This window comes from Pantherophis guttatus, chromosome 1, assembly GCF_059756535.1.
Source record: "Pantherophis guttatus breed Tessera chromosome 1, ASM5975653v1, whole genome shotgun sequence".
Classification (NCBI taxonomy): domain Eukaryota; kingdom Metazoa; phylum Chordata; class Lepidosauria; order Squamata; family Colubridae; genus Pantherophis; species Pantherophis guttatus.
The window spans coordinates 110008646-110026844 of record NC_142063.1 but is presented as its reverse complement, the minus strand read 5'-3'; the positions used below and the strand labels follow the sequence as shown (position 1 = coordinate 110026844).

General features: G+C 39.2%; 1 protein-coding gene across 1 annotated transcript in view; it reads left to right on the top strand.

Moving 5' to 3' along the window:
- LOC117665160 (ras-related and estrogen-regulated growth inhibitor-like) overlaps positions 1-18199 on the top strand; it is a 36404-nt gene continuing 18205 nt past the window's right edge. The window contains exon 1 of the mRNA XM_034416725.3: positions 1-432. Within this exon, the coding sequence (XP_034272616.1) occupies positions 336-432 (97 nt within the window). The 5' untranslated portion in view covers positions 1-335. The remainder of the gene's footprint in view (positions 433-18199) is intronic.

Here is an 18199-nt window from a genome sequence, read left to right as displayed (position 1 = left end):
AGTTTGCCGTCGCGACTGAGTTTTAGTTTTAGCCGAGGCTCGCCCGACGGCCCAGGCTTTCCCTTTTTCTGTGCACCGCAGCCTCTCGCGCGGGCGAGGGGCGGGGTCGGCGGCCCCAGAACTGGGTTACGCGATCCCAGGAGGAGCCGACGGCTCTGACCAGCCCCTCCTGGGCGGAGCTCCACGCCGCCCCCCCCCCCACACACACACAGCCGTCGACGCCCGGCTGCCGAGTGCCGTGAGTTGGAGCCCGGGCTGTGCATGGGGTTCCCGGTGGCAGAGAGCAGCGGTATCCCCCTCAAGCGTCCTGCGCGCCGTCGAGCGCCGTCTTCGCCATGAGTTTCCCGCGACCGCTACGCAGAGCCGTCAGCTTGACCCCCGCGCGGACTCTCCGACTGGTGGTGCTGGGACAGGGCGCCGTGGGCAAAACAGGTACCCATCCTTATCTTCGGGGGCGGGAAAGTCTTGAGCCGCCGGTGTTGTTTCCCTATTCAGATCCGACGCTTCCTTCCCAAGAGTCAGGCAACCCGCCTCTGCCCTCCAGGTCGGGGCGTCAGTTACCGAAGTCCTGCAGTTCTGTCTCTACCGCCCCCCCCACCCCAATTCCCGGGAGAAATCGCTGTCTCCTGTCCTGTCAAAAGTGGAACTGCTCCGTCGTGGCATATTTTACCTTGCCAGCGGGAAGCGACTTCCCATCGCCAATTTATTCGGAGATTTTTCAAAGCGAAAACTTCATACTCGTCCAAGGACCAGTTAGTATGCCAGGTGCGTGGTGCGGTTTGGAGGTTAGAAAAGGAGAGGAAGCGCTGAACTCCTCTGGCTGCCCGCGGGTGAGCCCTTGGGGGGGAGGGCGGATATGTGGACCCTTCGTGCTTGATCCAACTCAGAAACTCATGTAGTGCTGCAACATCATTGCTCTACCGTGAGCAGTTGTACAAAGTGAACCCTCAGATCTCCAACTATAGTGCTGGAGCTGCCTTCCAGAAAAAAAATATACATTTGATTTTCAGTTAGATAGGGAAGCATTACCTCTATTTGTCCTTTACTGTTTTATTCAATTTCTCAAAATCCACAAGCCTTCAATAATCCACTGCTTGACTAGTATAGAAGCTCTTTAATTCAACGTCTGTGTTGAAATTTGGGAAGAGTCTGCTAGTGCTTTTTGAATTAACAGACTTATTTAAAACCTGAGCTTTTATGCAATTATTTGCCTATATCTGTATTGAATTATTTTAAAAATATCCTTCCTTTTTTCTTGGGAAAGTAAGATGTTCCCAATGGAATCAGACCAGGGATTGCTTTCTCCAGCATTCTGGATCAGAAATTCAGTCAAAAGAAGTTACCTGAACAAAACACAGGTAATAAAACACAGGTTTTGTTCACAAGTGATTTAAGAGTTGCCTGAGTAGCTGTGGCTTTGTCAATCCTGTTTTATTTGCTTTTATTAATAAGGCTTAAATCCTGCCGTCCCATGAATCTTAGTTTTAGTGTGTGGCAAGAACTTCAACCCAGATCTCCCAGGCTGAAATCAAAGAGAGTGTCAGCTGCTCATTCTACTTCTTGCTTTACATTTGTCATATTGAGGCTTCTATTCCCACTTTTCTTTTTAACTGTGGAGGAAATTAAAAGTTAGACTTGTGTCATAGTTGCATTCTCCACTGGTATAGTTTGCCACCAAACGTCTTTCCCAAAGTATTTAAATCATACTTGTTGATCTACATTTGCAAAGGAAGAAAAAAGACTGTTCTTTTTAGACTTATTTAGGGAAGGGTTTAAATATGGTAACACTATATTTGGCTCCAGTCTTGTCCATAGTGTGTCTTTGCATCTAACCAACTCTTCATCGAAAATATACCCCAACAGCAACATGAAAGAAAGTGAAAGGATTGTATAAAAGGGAATAGAACAGGCTAACAAAAATCAAGGAGATAAAAAGCAGGAATGTACTTTTTTTTTTTTTTTTGACTGAAGGTTACCGGTAATTTTCTTTTAATAGTGGGCTCATGGCGAAATGCAGATAAATGTTGCATGGATCACTTTCTTTCATGTTGCTGTCAAAATGTAAATTAAAGTTTGAAGTGCAGTTATCCTAATCCTAGCCTTCCGTCACTTATACCCTGTTTCCCCCAAATAAGACATCCCCTGATAATAAAACCAATCGGGCTTTTGAGCGCATGGCAATAAGGCCAAGCGCTTATTTCAGGGTTTAAAAAAATATAAGACAGGGTCTTATTTTCAGGGAAACATGGTAGTATTTATTTATTTATTTATCTAGTAAATTAATTGGCTACCCATCTCATATGCATGACTTTGCGGAGCCCACAATTTTTAAAAAATAATGTTTTTAAAATCAATAGCATTTTGTTAATACAAGCAAGACAAATATACAAAGAATCTCAAGATATAGTACTGGAGTTGCATTCCAGAAAAAAAAAATCACCTCAGGCACTATCACCTCAGGCACTTTGTACCAGGTGAAGCAAGTTTCTTTTCTTCCTAGACACGCAAGTCCTTTAACAGTATAGAATTTATTGAAACTTTTAATCCTATCTCTCTACACCTTCATATTTTCCTTTGGTGAATTTCTGTTCAATTAGAAATCTATAGAGATTTAATACCTTCCTTTTGCATTTTCTGCTAAAGGACAAAAGAGGTTAAGCACATTTCTATGAAGCTCAATGAAAGTTCCATTCAGATTGTTTTAGTAAAGTGATCCTTTGATGGAATCTGTTTCCTGGGGTATATATGCATTCCTGCCTTAAGCTTCTGAAACATAGACACATTGTCCCACTCTCCTCCTTTCTCTGTTACTCTTGCACTGATTTTTGATACTTGACTCAGTTGATCCAAATTTTAAAGCAAAGGTTCCTGAAAACATAGTTTGGGGGAGGGGGAGGAATTAAATTATGCAGTATTGCTCTACTGCAACCACCACCTGGTTAATCGCACTTTCCTTCATATTTTACACTCACTATGATTTCAGAATAAAGTAGGTAGACTTCTCAGTCTACTTCGTTTCTGAATTTTTCTGAACCTTTGATGAGGGGACAGGTATTTGCATCAGTGGCTCTTGACCCTTTTGTTTCTTAAGTCTCACTAGTAATACTGTCAAGAATTCTACCAGAATAGAAGTGAAAAGCTTACCTTTTTCCAAGAAATATATTTTTACAATAACTAGCATTATGTTATCATATTTATGAATTGCAATTTGTAAATGCAGCGATAATTTAATAATTCCACTGCTGTAACTAAAACTTGAAATAATAAATGATTTCATCACTAAGAAAGATGTGAATTAATTCGTAGGGAAAAGTTTATGATTCTATTTCACCAACTAGCCTCTCATTTAAAAGAGAATCAAAAGTCTGTTTACAACAGAGTTGCATATTGCAAAGAACTGTATCTCAGTCTAATAATAATCTCCATACAATCCAAATAGGGTAGCTACCCAAATCTGGACGTCTCATAGATGGTACCAGTTCTCTTTCTCTGATCACCAGCCATTCTCAAGCCCTAACCTCTTTCTAGTACCCAGCAAAAAAAAAGGGAGCATAAAAAAGTGTGACACTCATAAAAAAAGAGAGGACTCCAATATCGTTGCAGTCTTGGCTTTTATAAAACCTCATCCCATGGACGCTTGTCAATAACAAGAGTCTTTTTCTGCATATATATTGGGAAGTATCATTCTCGTTCCTTCTGATCAGTACTGCTTCGGAATTCTTGGTTTGGAGATTGTTTGCTCTACTGCTCTTTCTTTGCTCTCTTCTCTCCCCTGAGCACAGATTTGCATCGTACCTAGGGCAATTCTAAGCATCACCAGTACACATAACGCCACATTGGTATACATGATGTTTTATTTGAAAAAGAAAGATCCTATTTCAGATCTTTTTTCTAATCCCTATGGAGTTCTGAAGGGGAAAAAAATCTTACTTTAAAAAAAAAGCCAATTCATCTACCATATGGATCTCCTTAGTTTCTACCCTGGTAGAATCTTTATACTACTGCCTCCAAGCTAGCTTTTATTTCTTTTAATTGTTGAACTCAATGTGGCTATTATGTTTTGTTGAGCAACATTTAAGGTTACTGTACTTTCTGCTTGGAATATGCCCTACATCTTGACTCAGCAGTTCTCACCTATCAAAAGAAATAATGTGCTATTGCCAAAATATCATTATGGATTCCTATTTCCTAGAGTGATGGGAAGTGAATTTGTCTTGTTTAATTCCTTTTAATGAAAAAAATATTAGAAACTTCAAATTTTATTGATTATTTATTTAGTAACAAAATGTATAGGGCTGCCCAATTCATGGTGACCCTGGGCAGCCTATAGAAGTAAAAGCCCATATACAAAACCCAATAAACATACTGGCTATAACAATCAAACTATTTTATTTTTACATAGCTACACTTATATAAAAAAAGGAATAGACATCCCATTATACCTCAAGATTCAGATAAATCCAGCTAGACAGTTGCTTCCCTCTACTTTTTATTTTCTTTTTTCAAATATACACATATATAGTTTGTTTTCAACCTGGTTGGATGAATAATCCACATTTGTTAGGTTTATACCATATAGTAAACCAGATTTAAGCAACATTTTCTAAAATAAGTGATATTTGACTGGGTTCAAATAACATATTATGCTACAAGCTATGATTTACTAGTGCAGTTGAATTTGGTAATATTTCACAGCTGCATTTCAGTAAACCTCTAAGTCATTGTAGGAAACAGTACCCTTTTTGTGAAGACCATGATTATTGGCATCAAAGTGATCACATTTCAGGAAGCAAATCATTTTTAAGAATAGCTCTGGGATTCCATTTTATTTAAGAGCTTAGGTACTAGTTTTCATGACTACAGAAGAACAGGGATCTTCAACAATACAACAGAAAACTTGATTTGGCAGGAATGGTCCTCAGACCTGAGTGGGAACATATTCCCATATCGTCCTGTCCTCCTGTAACTATGTGCCTAAGCACGTACTTTTGAAAAGAAAATTACATATATCACCTCATTAACTCCTTTTTCTCTCCAATGTTTTTCTTTGTCTTTCTTGTCTCAGATTTTAACTTGCAAGTTTCTTGGGGGAAGGTTTTAAGTCGTAAGCTACTGAGGATTGGGATCTCTCTTCTTGTACTTTGCAAAATACCAGGCAGGCTGAGTTACTCATATACATACAAAACCTACAATAATGATGCTAGTTTTGACTGGATTGTGGCCAAGCCCAAGAGTGAGGGGATTGCTGATAATCAAGTGATGCCAGTCTCAATGCTGTACCTGTTTGACTCAGCAGCGTACCTTGTAGGCTTGTTAACCAAGACAAAATAAAGTCTTGCACATACATTTTTAAAACCACTGTGATGAAAGCAACTTTTATAGTTCCAGCCCACATATCATGCCCTCATCACAGCATTGAGGGCTTGCAGTTTGCCAGATTTGCCACGGAGGAAATGTGAGTAACGAGGAACAACATCCAATTAAGCAGACTTGTTCTGTACTCTACTGGTGGCTGTCAGAGACATTCCGATGTGCTGCTTAGAGCTGGGGATGAGGTGAAATAGGATAAAAAAGTATCTTGAAAGGACACTTACAGCCTTTTTCACTCTTTTATAAAAATTCATTTTTTTCTAGCATAGACCCTGATTGCCACCAGAAAAGAAAAAAAAGGGCCAGCTTTAATTAAGGATATGTTGGAACTTTTGTGGCCTTTATGTGAGAAAAAAAGCATCCTTGTCTCTGCCTGTCTAAAGTTCAGTCATGCAAGTTCATGAACAGTCTAATCCTGCAATCACTTCTATTTCATAGAGGAAGATCTCTATTAAAAAGTTCTTCATGGCAAGATTACCTGTATCGTGTCATTTATTTTTGCTTCTGGTTGTAAATCAACCCTACAATTAGGTAACGAAGCCACAGGCAATAGTCACCGGAGGTGGGGACATAATGGTAGTTCCCAAGTTGATCTTTACCCCACACAGCTATTATGTTCTTGAAAGGCAGAGTTATGTATACCACACAGCCTGTTTCTTCATCCCTTAAACATGGGTTTCCAAACTTTTTCAGGCTGTAGAATCTGCTGTTTTTTAAAAAAATAATCTTGGGACCCCAGATAAGAAGGGTTGCAGCCTCTGAAGGTTGGAGGATAAATCCTCTCTCTTCTGTTCTGACTATGGAGATTAAGGGAGAAGAGCTACAAGGTAAGGGGGGGGAGAGCCCTCCAGAGACAGGTTCCCCCTATTCCTTTCAAGTCCTTCTGGAATGCCAGGATTTTATAGAAACACACCCCCCCCCCATTCTAAATTATTGGTGTCTCCTCCCAATCCTTTGGAACAGCCTCCCACCTGAGATCTGATGGATTCCTACCCTTTTAGGCTGTGAAGACCTGTTCTTCCCCCAACCATTGGGCTAGTATGACAATTGACCTGTGTATTACACCTGGGGGTAAGGGTAATTTTGTTTATGACTATTTTAATGAATTGTTGTGAGCCACCTAGAGTCATCATGTGAGTTTGGTGGCTATATAAGCCAATAAACAAATAAACAATATTCAAGCATGATAGAGCATCCTAAGGCATTGTCAATGCTGAAATATGAATTGACTGACAAAACAATTGGCTTAGAGAGAAGGGAGTAGTCAGCCCTACCATTTCTGATTTTTTAAAATTCAATCTAGCTTTCTCCATCCTGGTGTACTGCAATTGTAGTAGGACCACAACTTTCAAAATTCCACTTTACAGAGAAAATGGAAAAGGCATCAGAAGGATGCCAGCTTTTTAAAAATCTGACTTGATCTCTTAGCTTTTGCACATGGTATAGATATAGAATCATCAAATCACAGAAATGTAGAGTTGGAAGGGACCAATTAAACCATCCATGAGATTTGACTGTCCTGTCTCTTTTTAAAAATCTCCAGAAATGGAGAACACACAACTTATATAGATAAATTATTACCCTGTTGTACAGATTTTACATTGTGAATTTTTTTCTTATTAGTGGAAATCACTTGGAAATCTGTCAGAACAAGTAGAAAATAGCTATGAAACAATGCAGATAGAGTCCTTGTAGTAATTAATCACTTTTACCTTTTAGCTTACCTTAAAGGAAATATTTTACTTCACTTGCATCTGTTATGAAACTCTCAAAGGAAATACCTCTTGCCATAAAAGTGAAAAAAAGGGAGCCATATACCTTACAGAAGATATTGCAGGTAAATTAGTTCAGTCCTTCAGGCTTTGCTGTTGTAAGTTCAAAAATAGGAGTTGAATTGTGCACTGAGGGTGAGCTTAGGTGGCTCTAAGCAGTGTTTCTTAATATAATATAATGATCGTCAGCCAATTATTATAGCTTATTGAACATATCTTGTTTAAAACAAATCACATGACGTGTGAAACAACCTTTGAGTTGCTACTATAGGTAGTCTTTAACTTAAAACATTTCATTTACTTACTGTTCGAAGTTACAATGACTCTGAAAAAAATGACTTATGACCATTTTTCACACTTACAGCCATCACATGGTGACATGATCAAAATTCACACACTTGGCGACTGACTCATATTTATGACAGTTGCAGTGTCCCGGGATCATGCGATCACATTTTGCAACTTCTGACAAGTAAAGTCAATGGGGAAGCCAGATTCACTTAACCGCTGTGTCACTTAACAATTGTGGCAAGAAAGGTTGTAAAATGGGGCAAAACTCACTTTACAAATGTCTCACTTAGCACCCAAAATTTTGGGCTCAATTGCCATAAATCAAGAACTACCTGAATTCAAATATATTAGTGATCATTAAAATGTTACATTAGAGAAAAAAAGCAAAATGTATTTTAGGTTCTTTTACTCTGTTAATCCTATTCAGAGAAGTAAACCCTGTCTAATATTTAATTTGGTCCACACATTGCTCAAGTATGGTTTAATAATGATTCATTAAATAAACTACAATAAGGATTTGCACAACACGTTAATCCACAATCAAATGTTTAGTGTTTTCTATAAAATAGGCCAGTGGGATTAATATTTGAGATGGACAGTAAAAGTCCAGTCCTTCAGTTTGACTGAATTGTATCAGCTGGATAGAAAAGAATCTAAAGGTAATGATAAATCGTTACCAGTGGAATCGCTGAAAATAGAGAATAATGATCCTTTCTGCAAAACCCCTAGTTTTGAGGTGGTCAATTTAGATATTGGTAACTGTTTGTTCCCCATAAAAATTGGTTCTTAATTGTGAAAATAGTCAAGTTACAGCAGAAAATGGGCATATATAGAATAAAAGCTGTACTTTAAAACATCAATTGTTTTTAGTAAGTTGAGCAGTACATTTCCCCCATTACCAATTGTAAATCATCAAATTTAATTTTAACCTACTAAAATCAGCTGAGAGTCAGTTTGGTGTCTCGGTTAAAGCACCAAGAGATCAAATGTTCTTGTCCTTCCCTCAGGCACAAAACCATCTGGGTGATCTTGTTCCAGTCGCTCTCACTTAGCTCTAGAAAGGGGAAACTTCTGAAATCTTGCCAAGAAAGCTGCAGGGACTTTGTAGACATTGTTACTAGCAGTGAATGCTGATTTGAAGGCACCAAAATTATTATCATCCAATTCTGGAAAAGGGACCAAGGGCTGCCAAAAAATGCCTTTGCAGGCCACACACCACTGCAGACCAGATACCAGTGTTTTAGGATTATTCTACAAATTGAGGGATTGTGGTAGGTAACCAGTATCTGGAGAGCCTCAGGTTCCTGTGTCTAAAACCATTTTGTGATTGACATATGCATGCACACCGTTTATCTGTGCTCATTGGAAATCCTTTTGGTTTGGGTTGGGTTTTTTTGCCCTCCGTGAGGTCTTCCAACAGGAACCAAAATGGGGGGATTGTGCTCAGTTTTGGCATCATCCCGTGCCTCTTCACCCTCAACTCCTTCCTTGCAATGTTGCCTTCTGTTGCGTTCTCTTGACATTTCTAATCAGTTTAATTGGCTTGCCTTCTTAATAGAGACTCATGCACTTTCAGTTTGGGAGGCTGCCTAGTTCCCACTGTGGAAGCACTTCCCAGAACTCCAGGCTGATTTGTTTTGTGGTCTTGCCCTTTACCAATAAGTCCTTAAAGATGGAGATAATTACAGGCTGCTACATTTTGTACGTAATACTCTGGTTTTACTTATATATGGCACAGTGTACCATGTGTTGTTATCTGATATCTATTTCTAGAAACTTCTTCAATTAACATTGACCTTCATTACCTTTGCTTGGTTCTTCCTACTAAACCAGCAAACTATTAAGATTTAACATAGAGCAGCAACTTCACAGTAAACTGCTGATGTAATTGTGTGGGATGGTGATTTGGGGTCTGTTCCTTATTTAGTTGCTATCATGGTGTGTAGGTAGATATCTGTGCCCTTCCTTATTTCAGAGTTGACTCTGTGAAACAGCTGTTTGTAATTGGCCTTTCCTGTAACCATATATTGTCCTTTAATGTTTCTCGTAGGAAATATTCTAGCAAAAATGGAGTGTGTGAGAGAGAGGAGCTTTATTTATTTATTATGCTTTATTTATTTTCTTGTTATAGTGTCTTAGGGCCCTCATTTCTGTCTCTTTGTTTGACCCAGTGATCAGATAGACTTCTGTGGTTCTAGTCAAGACCTAAGGTATTTGAAATAGATATATAAAGAACTGTTTGAATGCTTATTGCCTCATAGGGCCATTAGCCATTGAGACCGTATCTGCCAGCCTTTAGGATCTATTAATGGCAAATATAGCAGAAGACCGTGTTTGGTAATGACCCTATAATTTCTGAAATTGCCTACCAAGGGTTGTATATTAACACTAGACATGCTCTGAAAATGATTTGGAAAAAAATGCTTTGCAACATATGCAAGCAAAGGACTACTTGCTAAATAGCCATATCTTTTTTTAGACCCTCCTGGAAATTTGAAAAAAAAACCTATAAAACTATATTCTTTTAACTCAATGTTATTTTTTACAAAATAAAATCAATAAAATTATAAACAAGGAAAGTAAAAGTAAAGAAAAGTAAAAGAAGGATAATCAGTAAATAAGAAAAAAATTATTTATTTATTGAATTTATTGAATTTATTTATTTATTGAATTGATATTGCCGCCTATTGACCCACGACGACTCAAGGCAGCTTACAGACTATAAAACCACATTTAAAACAATAAAACTAATAAAAAGAATCAAATAAATTAATATAGTATAATATAATAAAATCACCCCACACACACCCCACCTGCCCCGGTGATAGCAGATCACACGAGCCATTTAATGGGCTCCATCCCGCTCTGGGTTCCCCAGGCCCGCTGGCAAAACCAGGTCTTCAGCATCTTCTGGAAGAGTATTAGAGTGGGTGCCGTTCTAATCTCTGGGGGAATAATGTTCCAGAGAGAGGGAGCCACCACAGAGAAGGCCCTTCTTCTGAGTCCCACCAAGTGCATCTCCCTCAGGGATGGGATCCGCAACATTCCCTGCCTCCCTGCTCTGATGGGTTGGGTAGATGTGACCGGCAAGAGATGGTCCCTCAGATAACCTGGTCCCAAGCTATGAAGGGCTTTAAAGGTGACAACCAGCACCTTGAATTGCACCCGGAAGCAAATTAGCAGCCAATGCAGCTCCCTCAGGAGAGGTGATATATGTACTACTCAGTTACAATGGCACTGAATGAGTGATGGTTACAATCGGTCCTTGAAATTCTAACTGTCCCAACATCCCTGCAGTCACATGATTTGGGCACTTAGCAACCAGCTAGCATTTATGGTGCTTGTAGTATCTAGCAGTCACATGATCGTGATTTGTAACTTTCCCTGTTGGCTTTGCACAAGCAATCAATGAGGAAGATTTCAGGGAAGGTTGCAAGTTGCTCAGATTAGTCTCTTCCAGCCCCTCTTTTCCTGGATCGCTCCTCACATGCACACTCATGTACCATCCTGAGCCTTATGCACTCTCCCCAGCTACTCATGCCTTCCCCCACCCAGCAGCAGCCACCACAAATTCCTCTGATTTAAAACCATGCCTCTGACACCTGTACCCCCTTTTGCTTGGTCTCTCCACTTACTTTGCTTTTTGGAAGCCAACAGGTAATTGTAAGGAGGTGCTCACTTAATGACCCACATTCCTCACTTAACAATGGCAGCAGGGGCTGCAGGGATTGCTATTGCTAAGCGATGTGGTCACATGACATCATACTTTATAACTGCACCATTTAATGACAGAAATTCAAGTCCCAGTTGCCATAATTCAAGCTCTACCATAAAGAAATAGCTTCCAATCTTCTTTATAGTGGTTATAAATGCATTTATATTTTATCCTCTCTCTCTGTCATTTATATCATGGTTCCCTTCTTTCCATATTCTACCTTTTCTAATCATCAACCCATAAATCACAAGATGTCTTTTTTCATTTTCAGCAAAAAATCTATAAAGAGTTTCTAGTCTCTAATAAATGTAGCTGTTGTCTAAAAAAGAAGTGATGTGGCTGCCTAAATGATTAGCAGAGATGCTGCACCCGTGCAAATTCCAAAGTGTATCTTCCAAATAATTTTTAGACGTGCACAGCAATAATACAGTATATATTATAGCAGTTTAATTGGAAACAACTTAAAATAAGAAAGTTAGCTTCACTATTCCAATTGAAGTATATAATATATTCATATGTATATGTACAGATACATGCATGTATAGGGTCACATTATTAAAAACTTTGGTGTGGCCCTTTAAAATTGATTTATATTATTTAAATGGTTGCATTTAGTTTTGTAATTGCATTTATTAGGTTGTTTTTAATATTTATATTTTATGTTTTAATTATGAGCTTATATTGTCATATATATTTATATATGTACCGGTATGTGTGTGTACTGTGTGTGTGTACTGTGTGTGTGTGTGTGTGTGTGTGTATGTGTGTGTGTGTGTACTGTGTTTCCCCTGTCTTATATTAGACCCTGTCTTATATTTTTTTGAACCCTGAAATAAGCGTTTGGCATTATTGCCATGCACTCAAAAGCCCAATTGGGCTTATTATCAGGGGATGCCTTATTTTGGGGGAAACAGTGTGTGTGTGTGTGTGTGTGTGTGTGAAATAAAAACATACCACTTTTAAAATTCATATCATTCGATTCAGATAGCTTTTCTGATAAATTGTGTTTTTTATAAGTTTCTCCAACTATCAACATTGATAAATAAAATTATGTTAGCTAGTTGTGGGGTAAAATTGATGAAAGGTTAGACAATGGTTTACACAGCTTTCCCTTCTCCTGAGAGAAACTCATTGCAATTCCCATGCTCAGATTTTGAGTATACAATAAATCTTGCAGTTGTGGTTTTTAATATTCTGCTTGCTACCTTTTCTCTCTTAATATAACATTATACAAAACACATCTAAAAGAGCATATGTTTTACAGCATAAAAAAGCATATGTTTTATAGTTAATCTCCATGGGCTTTCTCATAAGGTAGCAAAGCAAACATGTTTATATAAATTGTCTCTGGCAAATGCTAAAGGAAATCTAGAATCAACTTTTTGACTATCTTGGCTTTAAAATTTTAAATGAATCTTGTTTTATAATGTGGAATTTATTGAGTGAAATATGATTTTCAAAACCTCTATACTAAATGTCATATAAAAAATCCTGCTTTCATTGTATCAGCTTGAAAGCCACTGCTGTGAAATGCAATCAAGACACAATGTGAGGAGGGTGAATGCCTTTAAACTCGGAGAAATGTAATTACCCTTTCTCTGTGTACAACTCCAGCTCTTCAGGAATATGCGCCTCCCCATTAAGAGCTACTGGTAATTGTACTTAGAATTGTAGGCATGTATTTATTGGATTTACAAGGCAGCTAACAAAAATTAAAATACAGAATAGAATGTTTAAATTGTTGTAAAATTAATTGACAACTTAAGAAAGAAAAGGAAATGAGTCTTGCATGCTTTTCTAAAGATTAAGACTGTGATGGCAACCTATGGCACATGTGCCACAGGTGGCACGCAGAGCATGTGGGCATGTGAGCCGTTGCCCCAGCTCAACTCCACTGTGGATGCGTGCACGCCTCCCACTGGCCAGCTGGTTTTTGGGTCTCTGCAGCGCATGCGTGGGGGGCAGGGCACATGCAGGAGATGCACATGCATGCTCGAGGGAGCAGGATGCACATAGGGGGCCACGTGTGCATGCACGGGATGTGTGGGGCGGGTGGGGGTCATGCATGCATTGCATTTATGGGTGTGCACGTGCACACTTTGGGCATTCGGTGCCAAAAAGGTTAGCCATCACTGGATTAGGAGATGGGGGTACTAAATGCAGCTTCCATGGCTGTGTGTTCTACAGGCTGAAAATTTAAAAAAATACCATTTCCTGTTTCCTGGATATATGAACCTCTGATGCGGCATCTTTACAATCTCTCCTGCAGATTGTATAACTGGCCAAGTTCTATGGTGGAATATCTAGCAGGCCCTGAGAATTCAAGAATGGAAATAGGACCATTGCAAAAGAGTCATGTCAGCCCAGGGGAAGAGAGCAGTGTGAGAAAGAGTCTCCAAGTGACTTGACCTCCATTATTCTAGGCACAAGTTGAGCTGTGATGTTATTTTTAAGGTTTTCATGATTTTGTTACAATAGTCAACTGGCAATAAAGACTTTTTCAAAAATCCAAGCAAAATTTGTTTTCTGAGTTTACTTATCTCAAATTGCTTAACAACAATTTTGTAAGTCTCATTGCTTTCCCATTAGTAAAAGGATTGATCCTCATTAGCAAAGAACTAGGTCATAGTTACCAAGCCTTATGACAGTCCATTGTCTTCAGAGCGAGTTATTGCAGCTTAGACAGAAAACAGCTTTGCACAATGCTCTGATGCTGTTGGCTGGCATTTGATCAAAGTTTGCTTCAATCTGAAATAGTGCTGCAGGATTGTCTCCCACCAGTTACACTTCATTCCCCTGAGAACCAACTGGAGAGGTTCGGGTTGTGGTTGTTGGTCTCAGGATCAAGTCCTAATCTTCAGTACCTGACATGAGCTGCTTATGGCAATTAAGCCAGCAAAGGTCCCTGAAGTTTGATGCAAAGTGGCATTAGTTGACAGCAGAGTAGCAGCCAAGCGGGCATTCCATTCATTGCAAATGATGCCATCTTGGACAATTTGTGAGATTTTATGCAAAGATTTGGAGCTGCCTTTGACAGCATCATCAGAAAATTGATGAAAATTTATAATCTATAAATGTCTAATTTGTGCCAAGTACACAAGCACATGGTACTTAGATTTTTTTACCATTTTTAACGGGGGTCTTTTTGAACATAGACTCAGATGATTTTGCCCCAAATGACCACTTTAGAAAGAATGTTTCTTTCTAAAGTGTTTAGTTTCTTTAAACTAAGAAATGAATTTGTGATACAGGACACACCAGAGCTATTTCAACATCATGTGGTCCAGTGGTGGGTTGCTCCTGGTTCGGACCGGTTCTTACGAACCGGTAGTAATGGTGGTGGGAGCTCCGCCCACCTGCCCCGACATCATCACTGACGATCTGCGCATGCGCCCACTCCCTTTGCGAACCCGTAGTAAAGGTAAGTGGAACCCACCCTGATGTGGTCATTGATGATAGGTTGGAAGAGGAGGAAATAGCAGGCAATTTTATAGCCTTTCTTTTTTATTTGTTTTAATCCTGCCTATAATTAACTCAAGGCAGCAAGCATACCTAATATTCCTTACTGTTTCTATTTTCCCCACAACAACAATCTTGTGAGGTGGGTTTGGCTGAGAAAGAGTGACTGGCCCAAAGTCACCCAGTCAGCTTTCATGCCTAAAATGAGACTAGAACTCACAGTCTCCTGTTTCTAGCCTGGTGCCTGAACCACTCCACCAAACTGGCTCTTCACCTATTCCCTCCCTCCTTCCTCGTTGTCTCTTTGGATGTCCGTGATATGGAGCCAATTTGCATTGGAGCAAGGAAGAGATTCTTGCCTGCAACAGATAAACAAGAAGATGTGACCTAAAATTATATTTTTAGTATGACACTTTTGGGCACCCACTGATGGGTTGCCAATCTGGCAGCTAGAAGGTATGAAGATTTCGGTCACCTTGTGAGTAAGTTTCCAAATTGTTCCAAAGCCTTGATACCAGGAAACTTTGCAGCTCACCCACCCCCGCCCCCACGTAAGAGCTCTTGTAAGGAGGCCTTCAGGCAAATAAGGAAGCTCCAACGCTAGGCATTTTATTATTCCCATCAATCTTTGTACTTTTTAAAATTATTTCATTTATATATAATTTATAAATTATCCAGTTTCCAACAATTCTGGGTGACTTGCAGTTAAAAGTAAAAATAAAGTAGGATAGATTATAGAAAGAAGAGGAATATGATGTAACTTTATAGATAGAGGTTAAAATATATTTAAAACTGCTGTGAAGACTATCAGAAGCCTCTGTATATTTTTTCCTATTTTTAAAAACTTTTTCTTTGTACTTTTTCTTTGATTTCTTTCTCTTTCTTTTCTCTTCCTTATTTTCTATTAGTTTGTGTTAGCCCTAATGTTCTTGCTTAAACATTTTAATAAAAACTATACATAAAAAGTAAAATACAACATGCAAGAAAAAAGAATCATGAATGACTCCAGAAACAACAGAAAATTAAAGAAAATACATCCAATAGGAGCTCAACCTTCTCTTTGCCCCAGAGCCTGGGAGCAAAGCCAGGTCTTTAATGGTTTTCTGAATGCTATTAGGTTGGGACCCATCTGGATCTCTGGGGGGATATCATTCTAGAGGGCAGGCGCAGCAGCAGGCAAAACATGCTTCCTGGGCTCCGCAAGATGATCTTGCTTAAACAATGGGACTTAGGATGTGCCTCTTGGCTCTTTTGGATTTGGGATTGGCTGCTATTTTGATGAATGAACATACTGTGAATCAGTTCATCTTGCACGTACAACTGCAACTCGTGAGGACAGAGGGCAGATCAAGTCCCATCCTCCAACATAGAAGTCTTCTGCAGTGAAAATAAATGACAACAAATAATTCTTCCAACTATATTTGACTGCTTCCTTGCACAGTTCGATTATCTTGGGGATAGACTAGCTACAAATGCATCATCTTGATATTAATTGGAACATAGGATGATTTCTTTTCCTTCTCAATATTATAAGCTGCACCATTTCCAGGCCTTGGGCTTTTCTCCTGTTCTTCCTTCCTTGATTGGAAAATATACAGATTTTGCTGATTTTTGGACAGGCAGGAAGTGATGACCTTGCCACCCCACCAAGTGTGTGTGTGTGTGTGTGTGTGTACAATTAACTTGCTGCCTAGAGTCCAGATCCTAGTTGAACAGCAGTATCCCATGTCTGTGTAAGAATTGGCAGCTTTACAGGAATTTTTGGATGACATTCTAGCAAAAGGATTTATTTTCCCTCCTTTGTCTCCTGGACCTCTGCCAACATTTTTTGTAAAACTCCCTTGAGAGTTATGCATGAATATAGACTTCTGAACCATTAGGGATTAGTAACCACTGCCTCTTATTTTGGTAGGTTACCTCCAGAAGACACAGGTTTCATTGTATTTATTGAAACTGCAGCTTGATTTAGATGAAAGAGAGTCATAAATACTTAACAGTCTTTGACATTATGAGATGCCTTTTGGACTTTCTAATTGTGCCACAATTTTTGCCAGATTCATGAAGTATTTTCAGATATTTTGGACAACAAATATGTTATATTTGTTTACCTAGATGACATTCTGATTTTTCCCCCCCCAAAAGATCCTTGCCTGCATTCTACTCATATCAGAAATGTGCTAGAACTCCTATGCAAACACAATTAGGTTAAGTTGAAATAGTGTGCAGTTGAGAAGGGCTGTCTTCCGTTGCCTTGTGTAATGTCCATTAGGCTAAGGCTCCCCAGTCACTCTTCTCTTTCAGACTATGAACTTGGATCATAATTCTCAATTTACACCCCTGTTCTGAAAAGCCCTCTTCCAATTACTAGGTATTCATGTCCATCTGTCAACACCAAGAGACAAATGGCAGACAGAGAAGACAAACTTTGTACTACAACAATATTTGTGTTGCTTTTTGTTATGTCGACAAGACAACTAGCCTGACTTGTTGCCCTTGGCAGAATTTGCATGTAACATCTCTCTTCATTCCTTCATCAGTATGTCTCCCTTCCAAACAGTTTATGGGCATAACCTGTACTCCTTGTCCTCCAGAACTCTTGTCTCTGTGGTTCCTCTGATTTTTTCCAAGAGCTACAGTCAGCACAACCTCTCATAAGAAAACAGCTGGATTTGGCCAAGATGCTATATGCACAGGCAGCAGACTTGCATAGACAAGAAGGCACAAGAATTGCTGTGTTTGCCTTCATCCTGCTTGGCTAAGAAACTGGACACAAAGTAGTTGGATCCTTTTCTGTGCCAATTGACCCAGTTGTTTTCCTGTTCTAGAGCAAATCTAGCAGGACCCTGTGGTGCTTACCTTATGGAACATCATCACCTTATCCCACCCTGAAGCGAAGCTGGCTCCATCCTTGTTAACTTTTCCCAAGTCCCTCAAGACTTGGCTGTGTCATCAGGCTTGGTGCTAAGGAGTGGCTCCACTGTTGTTACTATATGTTATTCTCTCTTTGTCTTTTTTAAATTGTCTTTTTCTAAATTGTTGATTTTTTAAAATCTTATTGCTTTTTAAAGTTTGTACTGTGTACTGCCCGGAGTCACGTATAAATATGATGAATGAAAGAATTGCAATTGCCCACTTCCATGAAAATATACTCGGTGTTTTGCTGCTTTCTTTGGGTAATTAGCAGTGTGCACAGAGCTTTCCATAGAATCGTCTCTACACCTTAGCTGCTACATTTTGGACAGCACCATTCCAGCATCCAGATATTTTTAATGGGTAATACCACATATAATAAGTTGTGGTAGTCAAGTTGTATTATAGCCAAAATGTGGCTAACCATTACCAAATCTGACTGGCTCATAAGTGCTCTCAACTGGATCCAAATAGTAATTATGTAAATGCACTCCTTGCCATAACTATCCTCTGTGAATCTAGTGACTGGAGAATCTAGAAGAACTCCTAGACTGCAGACATAATCCTTTGAGGAAGGGCAAACGTATTCTAAACAAAATTAAGTTTTAGTCCCTTTATTGACCAACAGTCCTTCCATCTTATCAGGATGTAACATCAGCCTGTTTACTCTTGTCCAGCCCGT